Here is a 12,793-nt window from a genome sequence, read left to right on the forward strand (position 1 = left end):
TATTTTTTGGCATAAACACTGACTTTGTCAGGATCAGTTGACCTAATTGGGACCAAATGTCTGTTTGTGGGTTAAGACTTGGTTTTAGGGTTATAATTAGGCCTAGGTTAGAGTTAGGCATTAGGATAAGGAGCTAGGCCAGGGAATGCGATATGCCAATGGATGTCCTCACAAAGAGAGAAGTAAAAGTTGTCTTTGTGTCTGTGTGTGGGTGTGTTTCTGTTTCAACTCAAATGTCATTGCTCCCCCCTGTGAGTACCCAGCAGTCCCCAGGTGGTCGGGAAGGAGGAAATTACAGCACTAACAAATAAACAATTCTCACTATTTAACGCAACAGGTCATATGAGAAAAAATATAATAATTTCTTTAATATGATTGATTGTCCTAATGCACTCCAGAGAAAGTGAAAGATTCCCAGTAAAAGCATCTGTTTAGCTGTGTGATCGCGCACGCAGGCATCTAAAGGCTCATCCCTCACTTTTAATATGTGCTCTGATCAGTGCAGCTTGAGAACACATTACATAAACACAGGCAGATTTGATGATGCATCAGTCGTTCATTAGATCTGCTGTTTATTTACTGTTGGGGAAACTAAAATTCACAAACATCCCTGTTAAACACTATAGGTGGATGGAAGATTTATTTGCACTCGGTTATAACAGGGGAATGAAAAAAATGGACTTGAGATGATCTCTCTCACACACACACACACACACACACACACACACACACACACACACACACACACACACACACACACACACACACACACACACACACACACACACACACACACACACACACACACACACACACACACACACACACACACACACACACAGTTTCCCCACATATCATACAACCAGCATGTCAACTGGAGGAGGTTTCAAAGGAATCTGACCGAGCGTGAACCTTTTAGCCTTGAACTCATTCAGTTCCTCTGGAGTCAGATTGCCCTCAGGTGAAAAGAGACTGTCCGGCGCAGCGCCAGCAGGCCTGGCCCCTGCTGCAGGTGGAGCAGCGGCTGTCCCAAACCCTCCACTCATTTGTCCGAAAGCGCTGCCACTTCCTGCTGCAGCGGACGATTGTGTCCCAAAACCGCTCCCGAATCCTCCTCCAGTATTTGCTGTGGAGGAGAAGCTGAACCCAGAGGCGGAGCCAAATCCTGAAGCGGTTGCCGGTTTGTCGGTGGTTGGAGCCGCGAAAGAGAAGGTTGAAGCTGACGGAGCAGAAGAGGAGCCAAATCCCGAGGTCGGTTGTGTCGGAGCTGCTATGGCACTACCGAATCCCGCTGAGGGTGGAGGTGCAGCCGAGGGAGCCAATCCACCACCTGCGGCAGCAAAACTGCCGGCCTGCGATGGAGCCCCAAAGCCTACGTCATCACAGATTAAAAAAAATAACGTTCAGACAAGACAATGATGAGCTGGGTTTATGCTTTGTAATCTGTAAACATATCAAAAATGCATTTATGGGCTGTGCTTCATATAATTGTGAAAATATTTTCCTAAACATGAAACAACTTTTAAATATTTATAATTGAGCGACGCTTAATCCTCACCTTTGCTTCCAAAGTCAGATGTTGAGGATCCAAATCCAGTCGCTGTCGATGAACCAAAGCCACTTGAAGGTGCCTGAGCTGCAGGGTTGTTTAACTCTGCAAGCTGCAGGGAAAGTAAAAAGACTTCATATCAAAATATGTTCTGTGATTGTACGTGTGTGTGTGTCTGTGTGTGTGTGTGTGTGTGTGTGTGTGTGTGTGTGTGTGTGTGTGTGTGTGTGTGTGTGTGTGTGTGTGTGTGTGTGTGTGTGTGTGTGTGTGTGTGTGTCTCACCAAAGCAGTGCGTGTGGCTGGATTCATAACCTTCAGTTCCTGGACTCTGCTTCTCCACTGGTTGAGCAACTGATTGACACCATTCAGCTAAACACATAAAACAAGCTTGTTAGACTTAAGACATTTAGAAAATCTGCTATTTATTATCTAACGTTTGTACAAACACTAGATTAATAAAAGGTAAAAATATCAGGAGAGAGATTAATGAGTAACACTTCACTTACGTAGCTCTGTAGATCCCCCGAGGCTCTTGTGGAGTAATACTCCAACCTGAGCTCTTCTTGAGAGAGATCGGTGAAACCTGAAGAGAATACAAAATCAAATTTCTCGTTGATTGATATGATAAACACGCCATGCACAACTGGAGTTCTGGTCACAAATGACATCAGGAATCATGTGATGAACTTGTATTCGGTACTGACCAGATAAAGGTGCCTTGGAGTTAGAATAACACGAGAAGCACCACTGGTGCGAATTCTCCCAGATCTCCATGTCCAACTGAATGACCTCCCTGGGTGATCATAATACAGGCATCACATTAAATTAACTTCTAACGGCAGGAGGACATTCAGTTAAACACTTAAGTACACTTACAGTTTTTTGTCATCATCTTCTTCACCAGCGTTTCCTCCTCCTCCTCCTCCTCCCCTGTTGAAGGTGGTAGGACTATCGAGTGCAGAGAATCTGTTTTGAGAGAAGCTGAATTCTGCGCTCTTCACATTATCTCTTCTCCCTCCACCTACTTGGCCCCAGTCAGTCCCCCCTCCTCCTCCTCCTCCTCCTGTGCCCCAGTCATTTCCTCCTCCTCCTTTGCCCCAGTCATTTCCCCCTCCTCCTCCTCCTTTGCCCCAGTCATTCCCCCCTCCTCCTCCTCCTCCTCTGCCCCAGTCATTCCCCCCACCTCTTCCTCCTCCTCCTCCTCCTTTGCCCCAGTCCGCTCCTCCACCTCTTCCTCGGCCCCAGTCGTCGCCTCCTTGAGACGAGAAGGATGAAGGCTGGATGTAGCTTCCTTTTTGCTGGTCAGGATTCACCCAAACTCTGTTCCCAAACCCTGAAAAGCATGAATACCAAAGTTAAACAAAGTTTAAGTGGTTAAGTGGTTTACCACTGCAGTTATTAACTGCTGTTTTAACAGCTGTTGTGGCTGTTAAAACTCTGTTTTAACAGCTACAACAGTGCTTTTGAGTGTGTGCTGGGTGTGTTCTCATCAGAATTGAGTATTAAGGATAGAGAATGGCACATGTTGTACAAACTGTAAGTTCTCCTAATATATATTTGATATTTTTACATGCTTTAATAAAAGTAGACTGACCTACATCTGCATCCATTTGTTGTTTATTAGCATGATAACGCAAAACTATTCTAGTTTTTATTGTATCTATTTCACACTTGGAAGGTCAAGCGAGGATTTGTCCCCCAAATCTGTGACACTCTTTGCCTACCTCTCCTAATAGCTATTTTACGTTTGCGTTTTTCATAGTCAATAAATGTCTTGCTGCAAAACCAAGTCTCCAGTTTATAAGGTCTGATGTGGTATAGGACAGTTGTAATGTTCGTTTGTGTGGAAACTTTGAATATTCTGTCTGTTTATCAGCATTAATTCTATTTTCACTTGAGGTTTCAGTTGAAATTTAAGTCTTGCTAGCTAGCTAACGATAGGAAACAGAAACACATCTGAGTGGCTCCAAACGAAAGTAAACAAAGCAGCGCCATGTTGAATGGATGAGGAACAGAAAGTGTTCCCACACAGCAGATCTGCTGTAGAAACGCTTCACTGGCAGAAGAAGTCATTTAAACTAATTTTATCGTTAGTTTTACCTCCACCTCCTCCTCTGGGTTGTTGCTGACCAGAGGAGCGGCTGTAGTTGTTGTATCCTCCTCCTCCTCCACCTCCACCTCCACCTGCTCCTCCAGTTCCTCCTCCTCCTCCTCTACCTCCTCCCTTCGGGTGTTCATTCCAACAGTTATCGCCGTAACGACAGCGACCCTGGAGGAAAAAGTTGCAAATCGTCATTTTCCCCAAGTGTTGATTCTGTTAAACTCGCTGGATTCTTTCCCTCTGAGACCGGACGCGCCTCTCCCGCTACGCCACAGTGTTATTGTGCGACTGGATGCACGAGAAGAAGAAGGAGGAGGCACACGCGAGGGTCGCAGCAAATTGACGTCACGGCTGGGGCAGTAACAACAGCGACGTCTGGCGGCAGTTACAGTTAATATCCACACACAGACACAGACACACATACATGTGCTTGTAAATACACTAAAACAAAAAATAAAACAAAATTCCGTGGTTGTTTTGCTTTGTGTATGTAAAGTGCTGATGCAGTAAGTGCTGTTGCGGTAACTGGAAGTCTTAATTTTAATGGATCTGAGTCTTTTCCCTGAGGGGAGAGTCCTGTAGTATTAACCTAACCACAATCCACATCTCACTAACCCTAACCTAACTCAATCTAACCTTAACCTTCATGTTGTGATTACAATTAGGACAGATTCTAACAAATGTATCACCTGTGAGCTGGAGTGTGGAAAGATTTGTTTAATTTCAGTTTTTGTTGGAGATGTGGCTAAAACTTTGTCAACTGGTAACCCAGAGACTGACACTTGTTAAAAGATGATAAAAACGTTCAATTGTTAAAGCTTTTTAATATATTTTATTTGCCATTTACATACGACAAAGTGATCAACTTTGATAGTTATGCCACAGACAATAGCTTGAGTGCAAAGAATAAAATAAAATATACCAATATCAAAATGTATTGATATTTTGTGTATATAAAATAAAATAAAGCTTTTTTTCACAAACAACTATAAATAACAATTTCAAATAACAAAAGAATGGTGTCTGCATATTTATAAAATAATTTGTGTGTGCAAATACACGACATGCATTTAAAAACAGGAGTTCTTCCTTTAAGCGTAATAGATTACAGTTTCTTAACCTTCGATGGCAGTATTTAAAGGAATATTAATTATATTACATTTCTTTTAAATGCAATTAGCTCAGTTACAATGATTGATGAGGACAATAAGCAGTTGCAGTGATATTATGCAGCCTCATCAAAAAAAGCAAAACCTTTCATGACACTGTCCAAATGTCGGGCGTCAATTGAGTGTACGTACCATTGGCAAGCATCAAACGTCAGACTTTGCAGTTTATAGAAAAAAACTTGAAATCTATGACATGTAACGCTTGACTAAAGAAATCCGAACCGCTTTAAGCTTAATCACTGAGAATTTCATTTTCAGTTGATCCAATAGCTGCAGAGATCAGTGGGTTTTCTCAACCTATTCTTGAATAAGACACATTTCAATTGTGAACAAAAGATTGACAAATAAAAACAGTTGAACTGGATTCATACAGAACAAAAAGTATTTGTAGATAAATGTCTCACTTATTTCAAGAGCCTGATCAAGTAGAAAACAAGTTTATATTATATATATATATATATAAAACAATGTAAGCGCTTGCTTTAAGTACTACAAATATATATTTTTATATATATTAATAAAATCAGCATCAGCAATGATATAAAGATGTTACGCAAAAAACTACAGTGAGGTTACATTCAATAAACTTTACAAAGAAAAAAGGAATGGACAGAATATAGTCCAAGAAAAAGAAAAACACGGCACTACTTCAGCCCATTGAACAGCAGGGACAATCCATGTATGCTGAGGCAGAGGAGCAGAGGGAGGACTCCCGCTTTGTCTCCTGTCTCCGTCCACAGGCTCTCAGCGTTTCTCTTCAGCGTCACGTTGGTGGAGCTGAGCAGCTGCTCGGCCAGTTGGAAAGCTTGGTTGTCCTGCAGCGGGTCGGGAAGACACTGGATGGAGAGAGGCCCGCTGCTCTCCCTCACACTGTGCATCTGGTGAAATAAAGATAAACAGCTCTTTGATGCAAAGGCACAATTTTAAGAAGAAGAAGAAGAGGAAGAAGAAGAAGAACACTACTACTACTACTTTTACTACTACAGGGCAAGTTGGGCATTACAGTCAGCAGAGTTCTTGGATAGCAACGTCTTTCACTAACTTCTTGATAATTATTCTTAAAAGCAAAGTTACAAAATATGCAATTAAATAAACTGAAATATAAAAAAAGTTGAGATATGTACATTAAAGACACTTTCACTACAAATAGATTATTATGGGTGGGACAGTTGATAATGTGAAGCTATAGCCAGCAGCTATTTAACTTAGCATACAGATTGGAAAAAGGTGAAAACAGCTAGTCTGGCTGGAGCCCCGGCCGCCCAGACATTTTGAAGTAAAGAAATGAGATACAATAAGATGATTTTTTTGTTTGTTTTTATCTGCTTTAGATGTGCTACTGCAGGGGGATTTCATTATGTTCAGACTAGGCTAGCTGTTTTCACCTGTTTCCAGTCTTGATGCTAAGCTATGCTAACTAGCTGTGTCTGTTATGAGTAGAATCATAGTCAATGTAGCTTTTCATTTACAATTTAGGGCAGAATAATGGGAAAAGTGAAGCTAAAGCCAGCAAATAGTCAGCTTAAGTTAGCCTAACAACTGGAAAGCCGCTAGGCTCGTCTCCAAGAAATCCCACGAAAGCTTTTTTTGTACTGCTAGGAGCCAGGTCATCTGTTTATTATTTTATCCTAAATGGCTGCACATTTACTGAGCAGACAAAAGAGTGATATGAACCTTCTCACCAAACCCTCAACAAGAAAAACAAATACCTATATTCCCCGAAACAAATATCCATGTTCCCCTAAGTAAAAGAGCATATTTGGCAAAATACTAAATGTTACCTTTAAAGTAACTGTAAATAATAAATCAGACAGGACGTTCTTATTTAAATATTTCCAATGCATAATTTAACTTTTAAAATTGTCTTCAATTACTTGCTTAAATCTATGTTTGCTCTGAGTCCTGTAAACATTTTAAAGATGTGCAATATAAAAAAAAAAGTTAACGAACCAGTTTGTCGAAGGCCCAGAGAAAATCGGCACGACTCTCACTCAGGAGTCTCAGCGTCTCATCCGACAACTCTGCAAGAACAATGCACACGATAACATTAAAGTGCGGAAAATTATTTGTATTACCTTTAGTTGCTCCTTTAATGGCAATATATTTGTACATCCCTCAAAGTTGGGAGTTACCGCTCACCTTCCATAGCACTGACCAACAGGTGAGCTGCGTGCAGGTGAGCAGCATCGGCAGAATGGCTGCACCCTGAGTGGTCGTCTGAGTTGGGCTGCTCCATTTTGCAGGAAAGTGATTTTCCCTGACTCTCCAGCAGCTCCTCTTGCTCGGCCGTATCGAGTGTTTCACCGCCGCACAACTCCTCCAGCTAACAGACAGAGGATAAGGACGAAAGAGAAAACAGAAAATGTTCAGACAGAGGAACTGTAGTATATAAGAGGAAGTACTCTAGCCTCAGTGTCTAGGAAGTAATACAACTGTGGTTTTAGTAGTATTTTCACTTTAAGTTAATGCCACTGCCTCACTCACCACACACTGCAGATATGACAGAGCAGCTCTGTCCTTCATTGTCTCTTGGAGCTTCTCGAACAAGGCATGCCGAGTTAACTGGGGGAGCTCCGCCAGTGGAGACAGGTCCACCTCCTGTGATCCTGTAAGACACCAGGAAACACTGCATCAGGTCATTAACTGAAGCTACACAGACACAATATTCAGTGGTTACGAGCCTCAGCCATCTACTTTTGGTATGATGGATGCACTACACTGGATTGTTCAGAGGACAACCTCCCTGACAACCATTTGAAATCCTCTACCTTTTTTTAAATTGTTATACATGATAGAGCACTTTAGGTCTTTACACTTAACTCCAACATATACTATATCTATCCGTATAAACCATGGCTATTACTTTCATCCTATTTCATTTAAACCATGGTGTGGAGCACAAACATGACATACAATTACAAAACTCGGCTGCTTGGTATAAAATAATTAATTTAAACATAGATGGGCTGATTCGATAAAACTTTGGCAAATACTTTTCTCTCTTACTCATAATGTCTACATTCTTACATTCAAACAAAATGTGATGTTTATCTCTCAGGTTGTCAGTAAAAAGAGTGCAATGAACCTTCGGGATTCTGGAGTTATTCTTCAGAGTTACAGAAAAAACAATTCATAGAAATCACAATAGGATCTGTGTATGGGAGGAAAAAGGGAACCCACTTCAGTTCTATCACTCTATCATCACTTCCTCAAAAGATGGGGAGCGTTAAATAACCGTCACTTCAGGTTAATGACTGGATATTTTTGTGAATGAACACAAACCGTTTCTCGATGCACTTGAGGCGGGTACAGGACAGGCACTGCCATCCACCGTATCGGTGAGGAGATCATAGGATGGGCAGGACATAACGGGCGAGTCGTCCTCAAAGCCTCCGATTGTGCCAGGTTGCAGGCATATATCTGAAAATACACACGGCATCATAGATAAACACAGGGAGGAGGAAACATTAGGTGTGGTAAATGACACACACACACACAGACACACACACACTTACCGTAGTGTCCATTTTTCTTAATCTTTAGCTCCAGGATGCTGTACGCAATTACTGTGTCAGAGGGGATCTTCAAAGAAACATTGCTGTCCTTCTCAACGTGGTTGCTGTCCTGCGAACACTTATTCAGAAAAACACATACAAAGCTTTGATTTATAGAGTTGACTCTACTGTTTGCAATATTCTTGGATTGAGGCTCTAATAATTGCACATCTTAAAATCCTTTTATTTTTTTAACAGTTTTACCAGCTAGTAATTCATGGATCTTGAGATTTAAGGGAACTACTTTGGACTGAGCGGAAGTATGAGCTCTACTGAGTGCCATTCTTGCTGCTAACGGAACTAGATTGGCACTTGTTGAAGTGAGACTGACTATCATCCCTTGATCCATCCCCACCAACATGTAATGGGTTCTTGCCTGACCCATACCTTCCACATGTTTCGTGGTAAGCTCTTGAATTGTTTTTGTGCAATCTTGCTCACAAACAAACCAACAAGGGGGAAAACATAATCTCCGTTGCAGGGGTATTAAGTCAACCCCATCCACACCCACCTTAACAAAGCTCCCCAACATTCCCACCAGACCGAGCGCCGCCTGAAAGATGTACTTCTCGTTTTTCGACTGGGTGATGGAGCAGGAGCCGGTGGTGAGGATCCGCTCCTTCACTATGGCGAGCACCTCTGCCTTCTTCTTTAGCTGCTGCATCAGCACATGCTGCATGTCCACCAGCCTGGAGGAAAGGGACACGTCCTAATTTACAACAGCTACGTGCATGTAGAAAGATTCACACGAAAAAGGCGTGTTTGAAAGAGATATTCAATCTTATGAATTGGTGCAGTAGATAAAACCGCGAATGTCTGAAGTCGAGGTATGAGGAGTAAACTGTATGATGTCGCACTACATTTTCACACTGCTCATCTTAAAAGAATTAAAGTCGTGAAAGCACCTGTTGCTGGAGTCACGTAAGAGTTTCCTCACATCCAGCTCCTGTTTCTTCAGCTTGCCGAAACATGATTGGAGCTCGCAGGTGCCCCGTCCCTCTAGTGTCCCACCGACAGGGCCCACCTTGGTTTCCAGCTTCCCAGAGAGCTGGTCTCCAAACGTCCCCTCGTAGGTCACCAGCTCTGTCTCAAACACCCCTGAGGACACAGAAAAGAATCACCCTTACAGAAAAATTCAATACGACAAAATGATATATTGTATCCATAGTCCTACATACCAGGATTGAGCTCCCTGTCGCCCAGCAGCAAGTCGCTGAGGGTGAAATTTGTCGGCTGGTACTTGGGCCTCTGCCAGAACCAGAGGCGGTTGCGCTTGACCACGAGTGCCATTGGAACCAGTTTGCGTGAGTTGTTCACTCGAGACACGTGGATGAGGCTTCCGTCCGGGTCAATGTGATGGACAAAGTTGGCAGTGGCCTTGGAAAACATGGCTAAGGCAAACGTGAAACTGCAGACGGCTGGAAGGGAAGAGACACAAATGAATCTTCTGGAATGCACCAAGAGCAAAGAGAGGAGCTCTGGTGTAGTTATACCAAAGCACTTAACCACCAGAGGTAGTTTCCCGTTATTCTCCCTGTTTCCCCCTATCGAGAAGTTTGATAAATTTCCAAACCCCTGTGTGGGTGTGTCTGAGCAACATGTAACCCCATACCTCTCTGTGTGCTGCAACCAACAGTAGGCAATGACTCAAAAGGCCTTGAGGAAGTCCCCTGCATGTTGTTAACATATTAGAGTGTCCTCAAATAGACACACACACACACACACACACACACACACACACACACACACCACAGCGTTCTTACTCCCTCGGTTCAGCTTTCATAGTATAAATATTTAAAGTAATCAGGCGTAAATGAGGATTTGTGCTGTGAGGGAAGAGGGGGACAAGGAAGGGAAGAATACCTCCGTTGGTTTGCGGAACGTTGGAGTTCATGAAAGAATTCAACATTGGCAGAGAGACAGAGGAAGAATCCAGTTCGAGGAAATCAATGTAAAACAGGAGAGAATTCAGGCCTTGGGAAGTTTCATAACCCGAATGAGATAAAGAGATCAAGAACGCCACCACGTTTCCATTCTGATCAACGTCTGACAACTCGCCTCGTGTTGAGTCATTTGGTCTGAATGATGAATGGGTTGTCGTATGTCAGTGGGAACCTTCCTCTCACCTCAATTACACTATTTCTAAATACTTCATCTTGGTTTGTTAAGTGTGATCCGGACAAAGGAAGAAGAAAAATACTTAATTATAGGAATTAGTATTTAACATGTGAGTAAATTTTTTGGACTTAACACAAAGCAACATAGATGTGATTAAGGGTGGCATTTATAAGCATTTCACTAAGTCTGGGCTAAGTGAGAGCAAATGTAGATTAATAATAGTTTATGCTTATGTAATAATGGGTTCTATACCTCCAATGCATTATCATCATATAGGAACTACTTATAGTATTTTGGTAACACTTTTGGAAAATTATTATCTGTGTATTCAAATAACGGAGTCAAAGTTGCTCCCATACACAACACGTGTGCCAGAGCTCCCATTTCCCGGCAGCCTAAGCTTCCAACGTCACAAACCCGAAACGATTGCTGCAGATCGCGAGCAGCCCTCCTCGGCACGTGCTTGCCCGGTGAGCTCAACCGCGCGCGAGCCTTAAGGACGTATGAGAGTTATTATGCCTTGGATTAAAAGACATAAAGAGGAGAAGACTTATTTTTGACGGCAAATTCAAAACAAACGCACCACGGTGTATTATACTCGACCACACTCAATTAGGAAACTTTTATTTTCCTCTCCTCTAGAATTCTGTTTCAACAAAAGTAGATAAAATAGCTCAGTTGCTACCTTATTTTTTAAAAAAAGTGTCGCTTACCTCAATTAAATGACGGTGATGCGTTCAGGGACTTCGTCCGTCCAGCTGTCAGCGATGGAATGGCACTTTGGTTGCCATGCGTAAAAGCTGTACCACCGCGGACAGGAATCGAGCTCCTGGTCTTATCTTGCCACCTCAGCCTCTGTGTTAGTCAGAAAACCTTCAGGTCGTAAGATGAGAGCGATGAGGACTGTGGAGGATTCGGTGGCTCTGGTCAGATGTTAGGGCTCAGTGGTGGGATGGTGCTCTTATTCACGTGTTCCTCCTCCCACTCTCACTGGATTCTTAATCATGATCACATGAACTGATGTAAGTGCGTGCGCGCGCGTGTTTCAGAACATGAGCTGACTTGTCTGTTTGATTTTCTTTCCCCCCAAATAATTAAAACTTGAAATATCTGCAGGTGATTCCCTGTTGGTTCAGTCACAGTGATGGTTTATGACACATGTTGCTACAGACCACATCCTATCTAATGTAGAGCAGCACCTTTGCAGTTCAGTGAAATCCCTCATCATAAAAATCACCAAACTACACCCTTTGGACCAAAAACTGATATTTAAAACATATCTGTCCGTCACACGTATCAAAGCCCAAAACTCCCATAATGAAACGACATTAAACATTTACTATATCCAGATTTTATTTGGATCTGCACCAAATTGCACACACTCGATAAGTATCACCCAGAGTTTTTACATCAAGAGCCATGAATTATCTTACAATGCTAAAAAAAGTCAGAAGTGTAATTTTTGCATTAACCTTTAAAAAAAATAACGAATAGAGAGGAAATAACCTCCTTATTGGAGGTAATGACCCAATTTTCTTTGTGAGTGTAGCTGGTGCCTATAGTTCATATATGTGGGTTCAGATTTGAAGTAAAATACTGAGGAACAGGTTTTGGAGAATGTTTACATTTGAGTTGGTGGGTCCACTTTGCCTTGTGACCTATTCTTATCAGTGGTGATAAGTAAAATCTTGAGGGCTGTCAGGGAGTTGTCACTCAGATATGTAGATGACGACCCTCTGATATGGTAAGGATGCACCACGATGCTCTAACAACATGAAGTACTTCTTACTCCTGAGGATACCATGACCTGGATAACTGAGAATCTACTATGTGGATAAGTGTCCCTCTGCTGGCCGTCAGTTAAAAGGTATTCACAAGTTTTCCTTAAGCAGAAGTAATCATTTCACAATACATGAGCTCAACGGGGGAAAATAAAACCCCAGTCAGAGAGCTTTTGCCCCTGTTTATTTATTTGTTGGTTTGGCAGCAAGATTACAGAAAACTGAGTAAATGTTATAATACATTTTTATTGTATAAACTGTTAATGATCACTGTTTTGTTTATAAATCCTTATCTGCTTAATAGGAAGTGTAATAAACAGTAAAACAATACCTGATGAATTATACTGAAGCAGTACAAAGTAGCAGCAGCGGCAGACCTAGGATATTTCTAAATCAGGAGCCATAAAAGGGCCACAATTTACACAGAGGGGACAATTATATGTCCATCATCCGTGCAAAATTCCTGATTCAGTAAGCTGCATATTCATATTCAAGTCATTCGTTGTTGTTGGCTCTATCGC

The 12,793-nt window shown here is 42.1% G+C and overlaps 2 protein-coding genes across 2 annotated transcripts; both read right to left on the reverse strand.

Annotated features, from left to right (window-relative positions):
* Positions 1-536: 536 nt before the first annotated feature.
* Positions 537-3,972, reverse strand: nup42 (nucleoporin 42). The gene is made up of 7 exons (XM_053446655.1): positions 3,650-3,972; positions 2,426-2,882; positions 2,254-2,342; positions 2,056-2,132; positions 1,832-1,918; positions 1,559-1,661; positions 537-1,372 (listed from the first exon to the last, which is right to left on the reverse strand). Exons 1-7 carry the CDS (start codon positions 3,843-3,845, stop codon positions 855-857), a joined length of 1,527 nt encoding a protein of 508 aa, XP_053302630.1. The 5' UTR covers positions 3,846-3,972; the 3' UTR covers positions 537-854.
* Positions 3,973-4,454: 482 nt separating this feature from the next.
* Positions 4,455-11,588, reverse strand: LOC128461602 (gasdermin-E). Its single transcript, XM_053446592.1, has 10 exons — positions 11,205-11,588; positions 9,552-9,791; positions 9,279-9,471; positions 8,885-9,062; positions 8,335-8,452; positions 8,102-8,239; positions 7,304-7,425; positions 6,959-7,142; positions 6,770-6,840; positions 4,455-5,697 (listed from the first exon to the last, which is right to left on the reverse strand). Exons 2-10 carry the CDS (start codon positions 9,760-9,762, stop codon positions 5,464-5,466), a joined length of 1,449 nt encoding a protein of 482 aa, XP_053302567.1. The 5' UTR covers positions 9,763-9,791; positions 11,205-11,588; the 3' UTR covers positions 4,455-5,463.
* Positions 11,589-12,793: the final 1,205 nt, after the last annotated feature.

Source organism: Pleuronectes platessa, chromosome 18, assembly GCF_947347685.1.
Source record: "Pleuronectes platessa chromosome 18, fPlePla1.1, whole genome shotgun sequence".
Classification (NCBI taxonomy): Eukaryota; Metazoa; Chordata; class Actinopteri; order Pleuronectiformes; family Pleuronectidae; genus Pleuronectes; species Pleuronectes platessa.

What these genes read in the sequence shown, in the direction of transcription:
- nup42 (XM_053446655.1), bottom strand. Translation starts at nt 3,845, where the DNA reads ATGACGATTTGCAACTTTTTCCTCCAGGGTCGCTGTCGTTACGGCGAT. An exon ending in GAAGATGATGACAAAAAACT is followed by an intron (nt 2,343 to 2,425) that starts GTAAGTGTACTT and finishes ATGATCACCCAG; the next exon opens with GGAGGTCATTCAGTTGGACA. An exon ending in CGGGGGATCTACAGAGCTAC is followed by an intron (nt 1,919 to 2,055) that starts GTAAGTGAAGTG and finishes TTATGTGTTTAG; the next exon opens with CTGAATGGTGTCAATCAGTT.
- LOC128461602 (XM_053446592.1), bottom strand. Translation starts at nt 9,762, where the DNA reads ATGTTTTCCAAGGCCACTGCCAACTTTGTCCATCACATTGACCCGGAC. An exon ending in GTTGGTCAGTGCTATGGAAG is followed by an intron (nt 6,841 to 6,958) that starts GTGAGCGGTAAC and finishes TTGTTCTTGCAG; the next exon opens with AGTTGTCGGATGAGACGCTG. An exon ending in TCTGGGCCTTCGACAAACTG is followed by an intron (nt 5,698 to 6,769) that starts GTTCGTTAACTT and finishes TTATTTCACCAG; the next exon opens with ATGCACAGTGTGAGGGAGAG.